The sequence below is a fragment of the Brassica rapa genome, chromosome A02 (assembly GCF_000309985.2).
Source record: "Brassica rapa cultivar Chiifu-401-42 chromosome A02, CAAS_Brap_v3.01, whole genome shotgun sequence".
In the NCBI taxonomy this organism is placed as follows: domain Eukaryota; kingdom Viridiplantae; phylum Streptophyta; class Magnoliopsida; order Brassicales; family Brassicaceae; genus Brassica; species Brassica rapa.
This window is the reverse complement of record NC_024796.2, coordinates 1,146,960-1,165,164: the sequence shown is the minus strand read 5'-3', so window position 1 is coordinate 1,165,164 and position 18,205 is coordinate 1,146,960. Positions and strand designations below refer to the sequence as shown.

The 18,205-nt window shown below is 24.2% G+C and overlaps 1 protein-coding gene and 1 non-coding gene across 3 annotated transcripts; one reads left to right on the top strand and one right to left on the bottom strand.

The window, feature by feature from the left end:
* The first annotated feature begins 10,976 nt into the window (after positions 1 to 10,976).
* On the top strand, positions 10,977 to 11,062 carry TRNAY-GUA. Its single transcript is given in 2 exon segments — positions 10,977 to 11,013; positions 11,027 to 11,062. It is a non-coding gene; the product is annotated as a tRNA-Tyr (tRNA).
* Positions 11,063 to 11,131: 69 nt separating this feature from the next.
* On the bottom strand, positions 11,132 to 17,164 carry LOC103850650 (ethylene-responsive transcription factor ERF115-like). Of its 2 annotated transcripts, none has more exons than XM_009127435.3 (2): positions 14,224 to 17,164; positions 11,132 to 14,107 (listed from the first exon to the last, which is right to left on the bottom strand). In XM_009127435.3, exons 1-2 carry the CDS (start codon positions 14,471 to 14,473, stop codon positions 13,590 to 13,592), a joined length of 768 nt encoding a protein of 255 aa, XP_009125683.1. In that variant the 5' UTR covers positions 14,474 to 17,164; the 3' UTR covers positions 11,132 to 13,589. The 2 variants fall into 2 exon arrangements, with proteins under 2 accessions (XP_009125683.1, XP_033141718.1); XM_033285827.1 differs by having other exon boundaries at positions 11,132 to 14,104.
* Between the last annotated feature and the right edge of the window lie 1,041 nt (positions 17,165 to 18,205).

Sequence of the window (18,205 nt, the reverse complement as noted above, 5' to 3'; positions counted from 1 at the left end):
AAATCATTTCTTATCATATTAAGAAACATATTTTAACACGTTAAATTAAAATATATATTTAACGTGTTAAGATGCATGTCATAATTAAAATTTGTTTAGGTTATGATATATATTTATATAAATATTAAGATGCATGTCATAATTAAAATTTGTTTTTAAATTTAGGTTATGATATATATTTATATAAATATTAAAATGCATGTCATAATTAAAATTTGTTTTTAAATTTTAACACGTTAAATTAACATATTTTTTACTATTTAAATATTTTTTTTATAATTTTGTTGGCTGTCTAGTTATCATATTTAGCAAAACTATATGTTGAGTGTTGGAATAAATGCTTTAAATATTTAATTAAACTGCAGAATATTTTTGGATCGACCACATGCTCAACAATCGATTGATCCGTAAAAAGATGATCGATCTCCTTGGCCAGGTAAGTACAATTTTAGCAAAAATATCTTTGATTTTGAAATATTAAGTATATAACTATTCTTTTGAATATTGTTTATGTAAATATTTTTTGTGATGTTTGAATTTGTGATGTTCGTATACTTAACCTAGATGATATTGATGTTTAACAATTTATTGTTTTCTGGAAATAGAAAATAATGATATATCAAAACGTATCTAATACTTTTTAAATGATAGTATAATGTAAATTACATCCATTATTTGAAAATAACCATTTGTTGTTTTTATTTTTTTTTAAATCAGAAATTATTTTAATTTAAAAACATTATTCATATATAATATAATATTTTAAGTTTGGAAGATTAATCTATATATATAAATTATGTATATTTTTTAAAAAATAATTTAAGATATTATATATTGAGTAACTGAATAAAAGCTGAATTTCTTATCTTGAAAATCAAATATTTATATTTTTGTCTTCACGTTATACTCACCAATCCATCATTGATATTTCTAACTCTGTATGTTTTTTAAAAAACTTAGTTTTAAGTAATAAACGAATTGAATAAATTAAATTCATCACCTATAATGTTCTGTAAACTATATTTGAAAACTCTCTAAAATTATATTTTAAGCTTAATATTACTATTATTTAATTTAATTTATTTTAAGCATAATATATGCTAAACCAACTTAAATTATATTTACAATAGGATCATCCTAAACCGGTTAATAAACCAAAAGCAATACTAAACCAACATGAACCAATACCTGATTCGGCGAGGAAGAAAGTGTTTCGGGATAAACGCTTGAATGAATATTAACAATAAAATTCTAGATTAGATTACTTTAAATTTGTAAGAATACCTTTGAGTCTATGAAAAGCAATTCAATTCTCATGAATAAGTTTGGCTTTTGGAAGTTGCGGGTTTCCCAATAATGAATCCACCTAATAAAAAGTTCGTTGTTATAAAAAATCTCTTTCAAGGTCATTAAAGATTTTTGGGACGACATGAGTTGATGGTGGAACTATTTTTTTGCTCGAGTGATTTGAAGTTTTCCTTGATAGTGTGAGGTTGATGTTGATGGAATAATGAGTTTTATAGGGACTTTCTTGATGTAAACTATACATTTTTATTTTTTTTGTTTAATGTGGTATTTCTATTTTTATATAATTTACTACCATTTTAAGATAGATGTACATTTTAAGATAGATGCTTAAATCTTAATGTACTTTTTCTATTTTTTAAAATGTTTATTTCCATTTCTTATATTTTTTTTACGTAATATCTATATTTTATATTTTAAAATAGATATTTAAATCTTAATGTACTTTTTCCATTTTTCAAATTGTGTATTTACTTATATTATATATTTTACATTTTAAGATAGATGTTTAATGCTTAATGAACTTTTTCCATTTTAAAAAAAAAGTTGTTTATTTACTTATTATTATATAGATAATTCATATATTATATATTTACATTATTTACTTATTATTTATTGATAATTCATATATTATATATTTAATGCTTAATGTTTATTTCCATTTCATGACTTTTTATTTACTTAATATCTCTATTTTACATTTTAAGATAGATGTTTAAATCTTAATATACGTTTTCCTTTTTTTTAAATTGTATATTTCCATTTGTTATACTTTCTATTTACGTAATATCTATATTTTAAATTTTAAGATATATTTTTAAATCTTAATGTAATTTTCCATTTTTTAAATTGGATATTTACTTATATTATATATTTACTTATGATTTATGTTTCTTTATATTGTGTATTTCTATTTCTTATACTTTCTATTTACTAATAATTTTATATTTTAAGATAGATTTACATTTTAAGATAGATATTTAAATACTAATGTACTTCTTCCATTTTTTTAAATTGTGTATTTCCTTTTCTTATACTTTCTATTTGGGTAATATTTATATTTTACATTTTAAGATAGATGTTTAAATCTTAATATACTTTTTTCCATTGTTTTTAAGTTGTGTATTTCTTTTTCTTATACTTTATATTTACTTAATATCTATATTTTACATTTTAATATAGATGTTTAATATTTAATGTACTCTTTCCATTTTTAAAAAATTGTGCATTTACTTATTATTGTATATATTATTCGTATATTTATATATTTATAATATTTACTTATTATTTATTTTTCTATATATTGAGTATTTCTCTTTCTTATACTTTATATTTAGTTAATATCGATATTTTATATTTTAAGATAGATGTTTAAATTTTAATGTGTTTTTCCATTTTTAATGTAAAACAGCAATGTTTAATAGAAGAACTTGGACAAATAGTCAAATAGTTATATTTATGTTTTTTTTCTTTTTTATATAAAATGGTAATGTTACATTATAGAGATAAACCATTTTTTTAGTGAAAATGGTAATCTTACATATGTTTAATGTAGTTTTTCCATTTTTTTATGTTGTATATTTACATATTATTGTTATTTTTAAATGTAAAATGATAATCTTACATATGCTTAATGTAGTATTTCCATTTTTTATGTTGTATGTTTACATATTATTTATTATTTTCTAAATTATATATAATGTTTTTTTTTACAAAATAGTAATGTTACATTATGGAGATAAACCGTCTTTTTTTTTAGTGAAAAATGGTAATCTTACATATGTTTAATGTAGTTTTTCCATTTTTATGTTGTATGTTTACATATTATTATTTTTAAATAAAAATGTAAAATGGTAATCTTACATATGTTTAATGTAGTATTTCCATTTTTTATGTTGTATTTTTACATATATTTATTATTTTCAAAATTATATATAATGTTTTTGTTTTTTTTATTATAAAACGGTAATGTTACATTATGAAGATAAGCCGTCTTTTTTTTAAGTGAAAAATGGTAATCTTACATATTTTTAATGTAGTTTTTCCATTTTTTTATGCTGTATGTTTACATATTATTTATAATTTTTGAAAATTAGTAATATTAAAATGTAAAACTATATTTTATGCCACGTGCCATCTTTCGGGAAAAGTTTTTTTTGCTGATGTGGACGCTCTATGGAGCTTTTAAAGGTCAATTTTATTAGTATCTTTTTTAGAAAACGGTAATGTTACATTATGGAGATAAACCGTCTTTTTTCTTTATGTGAAAAATGGTAATCTTACATATCTTTAATGTAGTTTTTCCATTTTTATGCTGTATGTTTACATATTATTTATAATTTTCGAAAATTAGTAATATTAAAATGTAAAACTATATTTTATGCCACATGTCATCTTTCGGGAGAAGTTTTTTTTGCTGATGTGGACGCTCTATGGAGCCTCAAAAGGTCCCTTTTATTAGTATAGACTAGGGATTAACCCGGGCTACGCCCGGGATTTTTATTTTTTTCTAATTTAAGTTTTTAAATTATTTATATTTAGGCTATGATTTATATTTATATAAATGTTAAAATGCATGTCATAATTAAAATTTATTTTTAAATTTTAACAGTTAAATTAACATATTTTTTACTATTTAAATATTTTTTTGTAATTTTATTGGCTATTTAGTTATCATATTTAGCAAAACTATCTTTTGAGTGTTGGAATAAATGTTTTAGAGATTTTATTAAACTGCAGAGTATTTTTGGATCGACCACATGCTCAACATTCGATCGATCCGTAAAAAGATGGTCGATCTCCTTGGCCAGGTAAGTACAATTTTAGCAAAAATATCTTTTATTTTCAAATATTAAGTATATAACTATTCTTTTTAATATTTTTTTTAATTGTATTTTTGATTAAATTATTGTATTATAATGGTTATGTAAATATTTTTTGTGATGTTTGAATTTTTGTTGTTCGTATACTTAACCTAGATGATATTGATGTTTAACAATTTATTGTTTTCTGGGAATAGAAAATAATGATATATCAAAACGTATCTAATACTTGTTAAATGATAGTATAATGTAAATTACATCCATTATTTGAAAATAAACATTTGTTGTTTTTATTTTTATTTTAAATCAGAAATTATTTTTATTTAAAAACATTATTCATATATAATATAATAGTTTAAGTTTGGAAGATTAATCTATATATATAAATTATGTATATTTTTAAAACATAATTTAAGATATTATATATTGAGTATCTGAATAAAAGCTGAATTTCTTATCTTGAAAATCAGATATTTATATTTTTGTCTTCATGTTATACTCACCAATCCATCATTGATATTTATAACTCAGTATGTTTTTTAAAAACTTAGTTTTAAGTAATAAACAAATTTAATAAATTAAATTCATCACCTATAATGTTCTGTAAACTATATTTGAAAACTCTCTAAAATTATATTTTAAGCATAATATTATTATTATTTAATTTAAGTTATTTTAAAAATAATATATGCTAAACCAACTTAAATTATATTTACAATAAGACTATCCTAAACCGGTTAGTAAACCAAAAACAATACTAAATCAATATGAACCAATACCTGATTCGGAGAGGAAGGAAGTGTTTCGGGATAAACGCTTGAATGGTTATCAACTGAAATGGTTTGATCATGAAAGAGTTAGTATGAATATTAACAATAAAATTATAGATTAGATTAATTTAAATTTGTAAGAATACCTTTGAGTCTATGAAAAGCAATTCAATTCCCATGAATAAGTTTGGCTTTTGGAAGTTGCGGGTTTCCCAACAATGAATCCACCTAACAAAAAGTTTGTTGTTATAAAAAAATCTCATTCAATGTCATTAAAAGTTTCTGGGACGGCAAGAGTTGATAGTGAAACCATTTTTTTGCTCGAGTGCTTTGAAATTTTGCTTAATAGTGTGAGGTTGATGTAGATGGAATAATGAGTTTTATAGGGACTTTCTTGATGTAAAATTATACTTTTTTTTTTGTTTAATGTGGTATTTCTATTTTTATATAATTTACTACCATTTAAAGATAGAAGTACATTTTAAGATAGATGCTTAAATCTTAATGTACTTTTTCCATTTTTTAAATGTTTATTTCCATTTCTTATATTTTTATTTACGTAATATCTAAATTTTATATTTTTAAATAGATATTTAAATATTAATGCACTTTTTCCATTTTTTAAATTGTGTATTTACTTATATTATATATTTTACATTTTAAGATAGATGTTTAGTGCTTGATGAACTTTTTCCATTTTTAAAAAAAATAGTGTATTTACTTATTATTACATATATAATTCATATATTATATATTTACATTATTTACTTATTATTTATTTTCATGTATATGTATTTCCATTTCTTGTACTTTTAATTTACTTAATATCTATATTTTACATTTTTAGATAGATGTTTAAATCTTAATGTATGTTTTCCATTTTTTAAATTGTATATTTCCATTTGTTATACTTTCTATTTACGTAATATCTATATTTTAAATTTTAATATATATTTTTAAATCTTAATGTAATTTCCCATTTTTTAAATTTGGTATTCACTTATATTATATATTTACTTATTATTTATTTTTCTTTATATTGTGTATTTCTATTTCTTATACTTTCTATTTACTAATAATTATATATTTTAAGATTGATTTACATTTTAAGATAGATGTTTAAATACTAATGTATTTTTTCCATTTTTTAAATTGTGTATTTCCTTTTCTAATACTTTCTATTTACTTAATATCTATATTTTACATTTTAAGATAGATGTTTAATATTTAATATACTCTTTTCATTTTTTAATAATTGTGCATTTACTTATTATTGTATATATAATTCGTATATTTATATATTTATAATATTTACTTATTATTTATTTTTCTATATATTGAGTATTTCTCTTTCTTATACTTTATATTTAGTTAATGTATATATTTTATATTTTAAGATAGATGTTTAAATCTTTACGTATTTTTCTATTTTTAATGTAAAACGGCAATGTTTAATAGAAGAACTTGCACAAATAGTCAAATAGTTATATTTATATTTTTTTTCTTTTTTTAATAAAATTCTAATGTTACATTATGAAGATAACCCGTTTTTTTAGTGAACAATGGTAATCTTACACATGTTTAAAGTAGTTTTTCCATTTTTTTATGTTGTATGTTTACATATTATTGTTATTTTTAAATGTAAAATGGTAATTTTACATATGTTTAATGTAGTATTTCCATTTTTTATGTTGTATGTTTACATATTATTTATTATTTTCGAAATTATATATAATTTTTTTTTACAAAATAGTAATGTTACATTATGGAGATAAGCCGTCTTTTTTTTAGTGAAAAATAGTAATCTTACATATGTTTAATGTAGTTTTTTCATTTTTTATGTTGTATGTTTACATATTATTTTCTTAAAATAAAAATGTAAAACGGTAATCTTACATATGTTTAATGTAGTATTTCCATTTTTATGTTGTATGTTTTACATATATTTATTATTTTCAAAATTATATATAATGTTTTTTGGTTTTTTTATAAAACGGTAATGTTACATTATGGAGATAAGCCGTCTTTTTAAGTGAAAAATAGTAATCTTACATATGTTTAATGTATTTTTTACATTTTTTTATGCTGTATGTTTACATATTTTTTTATAATTTTCGAAAATAAGTAATATTAAAATGTAAAACTATATTTTAATGCCATGTGTCATCTTTCGAGATTATATTATATATTTACTTATTATTTATTTTTCTGTATATTGTGTATTTTTATTTCTTATACTTTTTATTTACTAATAATTTTATATTTTAAGATTTATTTACATTTTAAGATAGATGTTTAAATACTAATGTACTTTTTCTATTTTTTTAAATTGTGTATTTCCTTTTCTTATACTTTCTATTTGCGTAATATCTATATTTTACATTTTAAGATAGATGTTTAAATCTTAATATAGTTTTTCCATTGTTTTTAAGTTGTGTATTTCTTTTTCTTATATTTTCTATTTACTTAATATCTATATTTTACATTTTAAGATAGATGTTTAATATTTAATATACTCTTTCCATTTTTAAAAAATTGTGCATTTACTTATTATTGTATATATAATTCATATATTTATATATTTATAATATTTACTTATTATTTATTTTTTATATATTGAGTATTTCTCTTTTTTATACTTTATATTTAGTTAATATCTATATTTTATATTTTAAGATAGATGTTTAAATCTTTACGTATTTTTTCTATTTTTAATGTAAAACGGCAATATTTAATAGAAGAACTTGGACAAATAGTCAAACATATTTATGTTTAATGTAGTATTTCCATTTTTATGTTGTATGTTTTACTTATATTAATTATTTTCGAAATATATATAATGTTTTTGTTTTTTTTTTATAAACGGTAATGTTACATTATGGAGATAAACCGTCTTTTAATTTTAAGTGAAAAATAGTAATCTTACATATGTTTAATGTAGTTTTTCCATTTTTTAATGTTGTATGTTTACATATTTTTTACAATTTTCGAAAATAATTAATATTAAAATGTAAAACTATATTTTATGCCACGTGTCATCTTTCGGGATAAATTTTTTTTGCTGATGTGGACGCTCTATGGGGCCTTTTACTACCATTTAAAGATAGAAGTACATTTTAAGATAGATGCTTAAATCTTAATGTACTTTTTCCATTTTTTAAATGTTTATTTCCATTTCTTATATTTTTATTTACGTAATATCTAAATTTTATATTTTTAAATAGATATTTAAATATTAATGCACTTTTTCCATTTTTTAAATTGTGTATTTACTTATATTATATATTTTACATTTTAAGATAGATGTTTAGTGCTTGATGAACTTTTTCCATTTTTAAAAAAAATAGTGTATTTACTTATTATTACATATATAATTCATATATTATATATTTACATTATTTACTTATTATTTATTTTCATGTATATGTATTTCCATTTCTTGTACTTTTAATTTACTTAATATCTATATTTTACATTTTTAGATAGATGTTTAAATCTTAATGTATGTTTTCCATTTTTTAAATTGTATATTTCCATTTGTTATACTTTCTATTTACGTAATATCTATATTTTAAATTTTAATATATATTTTTAAATCTTAATGTAATTTCCCATTTTTAAATTTGGTATTCACTTATATTATATATTTACTTATTATTTATTTTTCTTTATATTGTGTATTTCTATTTCTTATACTTTCTATTTACTAATAATTATATATTTTAAGATTGATTTACATTTTAAGATAGATGTTTAAATACTAATGTATTTTTTCCATTTTTTTAAATTGTGTATTTCCTTTTCTAATACTTTCTATTTACTTAATATCTATATTTTACATTTTAAGATAGATGTTTAATATTTAATATACTCTTTTCATTTTTTAATAATTGTGCATTTACTTATTATTGTATATATAATTCGTATATTTATATATTTATAATATTTACTTATTATTTATTTTTCTATATATTGAGTATTTCTCTTTCTTATACTTTATATTTAGTTAATGTATATTTTATATTTTAAGATAGATGTTTAAATCTTTACGTATTTTTCTATTTTTAATGTAAAACGGCAATGTTTAATAGAAGAACTTGCACAAATAGTCAAATAGTTATATTTATATTTTTTTTCTTTTTTTAATAAAATTCTAATGTTACATTATGAAGATAACCCGTTTTTTTAGTGAACAATGGTAATCTTACACATGTTTAAAGTAGTTTTCCATTTTTTTATGTTGTATGTTTACATATTATTGTTATTTTTAAATGTAAAATGGTAATTTTACATATGTTTAATGTAGTATTTCCATTTTTTATGTTGTATGTTTACATATTATTTATTATTTTCGAAATTATATATAATTTTTTTTTTACAAAATAGTAATGTTACATTATGGAGATAAGCCGTCTTTTTTTTAGTGAAAAATAGTAATCTTACATATGTTTAATGTAGTTTTTTTCATTTTTTATGTTGTATGTTTACATATTATTTTCTTAAAATAAAAATGTAAAACGGTAATCTTACATATGTTTAATGTAGTATTTCCATTTTTATGTTGTATGTTTTACATATATTTATTATTTTCAAAATTATATATAATGTTTTTTGGTTTTTTTATAAAACGGTAATGTTACATTATGGAGATAAGCCGTCTTTTTTAAGTGAAAAATAGTAATCTTACATATGTTTAATGTATTTTTTACATTTTTTTATGCTGTATGTTTACATATTTTTTTATAATTTTCGAAAATAAGTAATATTAAAATGTAAAACTATATTTTAATGCCATGTGTCATCTTTCGAGATTATATTATATATTTACTTATTATTTATTTTTCTGTATATTGTGTATTTTTATTTCTTATACTTTTTATTTACTAATAATTTTATATTTTAAGATTTATTTACATTTTAAGATAGATGTTTAAATACTAATGTACTTTTTCTATTTTTTTAAATTGTGTATTTCCTTTTCTTATACTTTCTATTTGCGTAATATCTATATTTTACATTTTAAGATAGATGTTTAAATCTTAATATAGTTTTTCCATTGTTTTTAAGTTGTGTATTTCTTTTTCTTATATTTTCTATTTACTTAATATCTATATTTTACATTTTAAGATAGATGTTTAATATTTAATATACTCTTTCCATTTTTAAAAAATTGTGCATTTACTTATTATTGTATATATAATTCATATATTTATATATTTATAATATTTACTTATTATTTATTTTTTATATATTGAGTATTTCTCTTTTTTATACTTTATATTTAGTTAATATCTATATTTTATATTTTAAGATAGATGTTTAAATCTTTACGTATTTTTTCTATTTTTAATGTAAAACGGCAATATTTAATAGAAGAACTTGGACAAATAGTCAAACATATTTATGTTTAATGTAGTATTTCCATTTTTATGTTGTATGTTTTACTTATATTAATTATTTTCGAAATATATATAATGTTTTTTGTTTTTTTTTTTATAAAACGGTAATGTTACATTATGGAGATAAACCGTCTTTTAATTTTAAGTGAAAAATAGTAATCTTACATATGTTTAATGTAGTTTTTCCATTTTTTAATGTTGTATGTTTACATATTTTTTACAATTTTCGAAAATAATTAATATTAAAATGTAAAACTATATTTTATGCCACGTGTCATCTTTCGGGATAAATTTTTTTTGCTGATGTGGACGCTCTATGGGGCCTCAAAAGGTCCCTTTTATTAGTATAGATTTTCAAAATATTCTTAAATTTACTGTTATTCTTCACGGCACGTGTGAATTAGTCCAATTTAAACCGGCCGTGTGTATTTGGTTTGAGTCAAACCGGTAGGTAAATTGTACGTGTGTATTGTGGTTTGATCATAACTCATACAGTGAGTAAGTTATAGAAAGAAAAAAAGAATGTCTGACCGTTAGTTTTATTTGTAACGTAAGAGACGGGAGAAATTGATTTTAGGTGGTTCGTAATTTGGTTAGCTATGTTCTTGGATCGGTCGTTCTCAGCAAGAGAAGCAGTAATGTTGTGTATATTTATTATTTGTATTGAGACTTTTCAACAACCGACCTTAGCTCAGTTGGTAGAGCGGGAGACTGTAGTCTGTGACAGATAATCTCTAGGTCGCTGGTTCGATTCCGGCAGGTCGGATTTTTTTTTGTTGTATAAACGCTTTTTCACTTATATTTTGCCATTTCTGTACGATATCTAATCTTGCATTGTTTTGTTTTGTTTTGTTTTATCCCCTGGGGCTTAAAGTGCAGTTTTCTTGTCGCTCTAATTTTGGAAAGTGAAACTTCAAAAGAATCATATAATGGCTTTTATTACTGAATATTCGGCTTTTCTTCTATGAAAAAGAAAAGTGCTTTCATTACTCTACTGGCTCAAGATTCACTTTGCTTAAAAAAAAAAAAGATTCACTTTGCTTCTTCTTTTTTTACAGACATATTCTTTGTTCCCCATAATACCTGTTTCACAGACAAACCAAAAAGTTATGATTCTACGTGTTTCTCTTTCAATACAAGGTTCATGCTTTCACCGACGAATATCAACAGCTCTCACCGTGACTACGAATCAAATTAATGATTTTATACCTTCTTTACACTTTTAAAACGTGTATTACGAAAAAAAGTTTAAATGCGGTTGTGAAATAAGACGGACTATTTGGGGGAACTGAATTTGGTTGCGCTGTATACAATGAGTGTGAGCAGTTAGGTAGCGATTTGTACATTGATAATGATACTGCATGTAACATACGTATTTTTATTTTATTTTGTATGATAAGTAGTACGCATGCACAGTTTGCATACGTAGTCTTTAGGCCAATAAGTTTGAAAATAAAGTGGTTGAGATTTGTGAGAGCTTAGAAGGCCGCAAAGGTTGAAAGGGAGGCGCCAGGCCCGCGTGCGTGCGGGTGCGACCATCCCCCACTTTCAGGTGTCGATCCACTTTCATATTCTGTCTGTCGGGATGATCGATAATAATTGTATTTATGTTGTAATACTTTGAATTATTTTGTAAGGAACGGTCGATATCTGAACTTCACATCAAAGAGTTTGAGTATAATTATTAGCAATACTATGACATGTTTGATCGATCACTTGCCATGCCTTTGTATTACATGCCAAAATGAAATATGTTTTTAAAGATTGCTAAGAAAATTTAAGCAAAGAATTAATCAACAAAAATCCTGACAAATAATCAGGCTAGGGATAATCTATTTTATTAGGCAAATAGTCATCTACTAGAGAGTGATCAATAGTTTTTTTTTTAACTACGATTTTTCTATATACTATTTTATAGGGATATCTAAAACAAAACCGGTACTGAAATTGTGAAGTCTTTCTGAAAATTAATAATAATTTTATTAAAATCTTTTTAAAACAATTTGAAGTTTTATTTATATATATTAAGTCAAAAAATATTAAGAACCTAAAACAAATATTTCATTTGGTTATACCTAAGACCGGTTCTACAATTCTAAGAACGATTTTACGATTGGAACAGAAGAAAAACGGTTTTGTGTAGTATGGGTTTAGCGTAGACGAAGGTGTAACTCAGCGCCACATCCCGCGTGTCAATTTTAAAATACTTAAGAGAATATAATGCCTTTGAAGTTCCGCGAGTGTGTCGAAAGTACAAATTTTTGTTGGCGGCTGAGATTCATATACCAATAAGAAACACGAATAAGTCAACAGAAAGGTTCCAAATTGTGAAAGAGACAAAAGAAAGAGGAGACAACGCGTTGGTCGGAAGGTTTTTTAAAATAACGAAATCCATGATCATAACCATCATTTCAATTGATATATGAAAGACGAGGCCCTAAATTACAAAACGAAATCATATTGTTTCATCTGAAACACATGTACATTGAATCTAACTCGAAATGGTAACGACCTGCTTTTGATTATATGTGTAATACATTTATGAATCTACATTATAAGTTGCCTATATCATTGTGACATTGTACTGTATACCATAATAAAGTTTATTAATGAAAAAAATTTGATAAAAAAAATGTGTAAAAAAATTAATAAAATAAAAGACGAGAGAAATTAAAATTATTAAGAGGGATAAGAAAACATGGGTCAAAGGGAGTCAACCACTTTGGATTGACAAAATCAATGACTTACAACAAACATTTGGGGAGTCTGTCTTGGTCAAATTTTCATTGTTGTTACTTGTACGTACCAGTTCCTTAAAAAAAAAAATTGGCTTGTCAAAGTCTCATTATACTGGCTATGACAGAAAAATCAAGACGTTTGGGACCTTGACTTATATTGGAAATACATTCTAACTGCGGTGGACGGTGTTATTGGATAATAAACGTGATTTTATATTTGTTTTGATCATCTACGTTAGACACTCCGAATGATATATCCGCTACCATCATCTACTGAGAATCAAACCACTGAATAATATGTATGCAAGTGTGTGCTTATTTGAGGCTACATAACATTTAAGGGTAACATTTTTGTATATAGCTATGAAAGTAAACCCAAGTCCAAGGGTTGGTAACAAAGAACCTGAAAATTCTTGAAAGAAGAAATAAACAAAATGATCACAAACAACACACGCAAAGCATAGTGAAAAAAAAGATACAAAACATTCAAGGAACATATGATCTCCTCATAACAAGTCGATCACCCAAAAGCCCTTAATTATTTATATGAGGATCTCAAAAACCCGAATAAGGAGAAGAATCTCCAAAATGCAAATATCTGGTGTAATCTTCTTGTGGCCTTGAAGATCCACCAGAAGATGAAGAAGTTGTAGTAGATAATGTCTGATGATTATACATTAAGCCTCCGGTTTCCCCACCGGCCATATCATAACTTAATGCATCGTTACTATATCCCCCTTGCTGAAGATATTGGTTATAGTAGTACTGGTTATCATATGGTGTGGGTTGTGGATTGGAGTAGTAAACTTGATTGTTAGAAGAGAAATAGTTTGGTAGACCAGTAATAGTACTATTACTGTTACTTGCTAGTTGAGCTCTCTCAGGGAAGTTAAGTTTGGCTTTGCTTCCTTTGAACTTAAGAGCTGCTTCATCATAAGCTATGGCCGCAGCTTCAGCTGTCTCAAATGTCCCAAGCCACACGCGTGCTCCCTTTTGTGGATCCCTGATTTCGGCAGCCCATTTTCCCCATGGTCGTTGCCTTACCCCTCTATAATGTCTCTTCCTCAAGTCTCCTTCATACAATCAAAAAGTGGAAAATATAACATATCATCATAAACTATCTGTTACTTGCAATATATGCTAGCAAATCTAGCTTTATGTGCATATACCTAATCCTTTTTATTTATACCTTGGTCTTGTTTAGGAGAAATAGGTTGGGTAGAATCTTGTTGATTATACTCATCAGAGTGATGTTGATTATCATCATGAGTACTGCTTTGGTTTCCAATGACTTGAGTCAAGGCTGAGACCATGGCACGTGTGTCGTATTGGGAACGGTCCGAGAAGAAAGGAAATATGTTCTCCTCATCTTCAGTTTCCTTCTTTTCTGATTCACCGGCTCGAGAAGGCCTCTTCCCATAATTCCTCTGATTCGCCATCTTTTCAGATTTCACTTAAATTATAGTGTTTTTAGAAACAAAGAAGAAGAAGGAAAGTGGAAGAAAGATATTAGTTAGGGTTTTGTAGTGAGCGCAATTCTGAAGGTATTTATAGAAGGATTTTTGTCTGTGTGAACATTATACAGACAAAAACAAAAACACAAAAACAAAAACGTAAAGCTGAAGTTTTGCATATGCTTTGGAAATTTATTTAGTTTTCTAGCTATCGTAATATTCGAGACACATAAATCATGCACTTATATTAGTGTACTTGTTAAAACAGTTGAAACGCGTCAAAAAAAAACCTTTTGAATTTTGATTTGCTTATAGCAGACAATGCAATGCGTACGTGTGAATCTGAACAAAGATTAGTGCAAAGCTCTACAGAAGAATTAAAAACATATGAACGCAATAAAAAAGGATCCAAAAGGGCAAAAAGAGAGGAAATAAAGAAGGAAAATGCATGCATGTACATATTCTTTTTTTTTTGAACTTAACATGTACATATTCTTTACTGGTTTCTTTTCGGGAACTCATGCATGGAATCGAGGAAGAAGACAAAAATAACAAAAAGTTCTATTTTTTTGAAGGTTTTGGTTTTAAATACAAATATATATATATTCTCTGAGGAATAAGAATCAATAAAATTGTTTATTAATTAAATAATAAAAAAGAGTTACGGGCGTCAGTACGTGTAAGTAGGATTTTTTTTTTCTGAAGTAGAAGATTCTTTTTTTTTTTTTTTGCTAACAAAGATTTTTTTTTTTTTTTGGGACAACATTCTTTTTTTTGTTTCCTAAAAATACTTTGGATAGAGACTGAAAACGAAAATTAGTTATATGTCCAAGAGATGTGTACACACGGATCACTAGCTTAAAAAGAAAACGTGTGAACTAAACATTTGTTTTGGAGTCTATTATTTATTACAAGTAGATATACGAACTACGAAGATGCCTTCTAGTTTCATCTATAGCTTGGAATGATAGTTCAGTTTACACTGTATGTATAGTTATGTGGAAGCTTGATCCAGTGATCATCTAAACGGTTTTTATAAGTGCACGTGAGAAAGTAAAGCAGATTATTACAATTTGTGAGTTCAATCATGGCGTAAGTCATGTAAAATCATATGTATGACGTACGAGTTAGACTATCCATAAACTGATAAATATACTCGTGTTTTTCGTGAAAGATAATTAAATCATTAGTAATGAAACTTAGACGCGTATTAAATTGACTGTAAGATATTTAAGTTTAACAAACGCATCCGTCCGAGCATGATTATCTGGTGAACCCTTTTTTGGGTTTCTAATTATTTTTTTATCTGATTTAAAAAAAAATTTAAATCGCACAAATCACTGACCGCCACGTATCGGTGGAACCCGTAAACAGTGCACAAAATCCATCTGAAACGATTCTCAACTCACCTCTTCTGTCACCGTTTTTAAAATATTGGTGTAGCCCACACACACCTTTTTGCCTAAAAAACCGTTTTACATACTGCAATAATGCTGCTCTAAGGAGAATTGGGCTACTAATTTATTTGCTCCAAAAGGAATTGGGGATTGACTGATGAAATGGTCATAGATTACTTAAATATAATTTTGTTAATATAAGTACGTATTATTACTCTAAGAACATTTTTAATGTGTTACTATATCTTTTATTTCAAAATAAAGTAACTTTAAAATAGTTAATTAAGTTTTATACTATTCCTAATTTAAAGTTAAAAATGGAATGATGAAAAAATAAGATTACTCCAAAATGGAATAAATCCATTTTTAATTTTCTTTTAGAGTTAAAAATAAAATAGAATTAAAATATATTTTACTACAAATGAGTTTTAGAATATAAAATGGAATAGAGTTGAAATTGTTATGACCGAGGGTTTACATAAGTTGCCAACCAAAATTGAAAGAAGCACTAGAAACCAACAAGAATAAGAAAAGCATTGCCCTCAAGGGTAAAATGATATGGCATACGTATATAAATCAGTATATAAAGAATTTACCAAAAACTCAATATTTTCGTAGAGGATTAACACATAAATTTTGCGAAAATTTCAAAAAAATTGACATTATTTTTTAATGCATAGTTGCATCATGCACTAACATATGATGATGTTTAAAGAGGTTTGGAGTCATTGTTATCTCCGTTTTTTAAGAAAATAGCGATTCTACAGTGGTTATTCCACCTATTTAGGGGGTATTATAAAATTTTACTAAATTAATTGATTAACAAATTATAACGATTTCCATATTCCATAAAAGAGAGTTTAACTTACATTTATTCAAATGTAGAATGTGGATAAAAATTTGAAAACAACACTAAAAAGTTTAGGCTCCAGTATATAGAACGTTTAACGTAAAACTCAATATTTTGTATGGGTTTATACATAGATTTTGAAAAAAATCAAAAATATAACAATATTGTTTTAATGCATAGCTGCATCCTAAAATAACATATGACGATGGTCAAAGAGGCTTGAAACCTTTGTTGTCTATGTTTCTCTAGAAAATAGCGATCTTATAATGGTAAGTCCACTAATTTAGGGATGACATGAAGTTTTGAAAATATTAATTGGTATAAAATTAGAAAGATGCTCATGTACCATGAAAGAGAGTTTAAATAACATTAGTACAAATTTAGAATGTGGTTACAAATTTTAAAATAACGCTAAAGATTATAGGCTTCAGTATAGAAAACATTTACCAAAGTCTAAATATTTTCGTAAGGGTTGTTAACATATAGATTTTGAGAAAATTTCAAAACATTTAACAATACTGTTTTAAAATAACGCTAAAGATTATAGGCTTCAGTATATAAAACATTTACCAAAATCTAAATATTTTCGTAAGGGTTGTTAACACATAGATTTTGAGAAAATTTCAAAACATTTAACAATACTGTTTTAATGCATAGTTGCATCTTACTAAATTAGTTGATAAAAAAAATTATAACGATTCCCATATACCATGAAAGAGAGTTTAACATACATTAATACAAAGGTAGAATGTGGCAAGAAATTTTAAAACAACACTAAAAAGTTTAGGCTTCAGTATATAGAGCGTTTAAACATAAAACTCAATATTGCGTATGGGTTTATACGTAGATTTTGAAAAAAATTAAAAACATAACAATATTATTTTAATACATAGTTGCATCCTAAACTAACATATGATGATGGTTAAATAGGCTTGAAATATTTGTTGTCTATGTTTCTCTAGAAAATAGTGATTTTTTAATGGTAAGTCCACTTATTTAGGGATTACAAGAAGTTTTACAAAATTAATTGATATAAAATTAGAAAATGCCCATGTACCATAAAGAGAGTTTAAATAACATTATTACAAATTTAGAATGTGGTTACAAATTTTAAAAAATAACGCTAAAGATTATATAGGCTTCAGTATGTAAAACATTACGAAAAACTCAATATTTTCGTATGGGTTAACACATAGATTTTGAGAAAATTTCAAAAAAATTGACATTACATTTTCAATGCATAGTTGCATTATGCACTAACATATGATGATGTTCAAAGAGGTTTGAAGTCTTTGTTATTTCCGTTTTTCAAGAAGATAGCGATTTTATAGTGGTTATTCCACCTATTTAGGGAGTGTTATGAAGTTTTAATAAATTAATTGATAAAAAAATTATATACAATGAAAGAGAGTTTAACATACATTAATACAGAGGTAGAATGTGGTTAGAAATTTTAAAACAACATTAAAG

Excerpts from the sequence above, each read along its gene's own strand:
- LOC103850650 (XM_009127435.3), bottom strand. The coding sequence starts at position 14,473 with ATGGCGAATCAGAGGAATTATGGGAAGAGGCCTTCTCGAGCCGGTGAA. Across the intron at positions 14,108-14,223 it reads TTCTCCTAAACAAGACCAAG|GAGACTTGAGGAAGAGACAT; the intron begins GTATAAATAAAA and ends GATTGTATGAAG.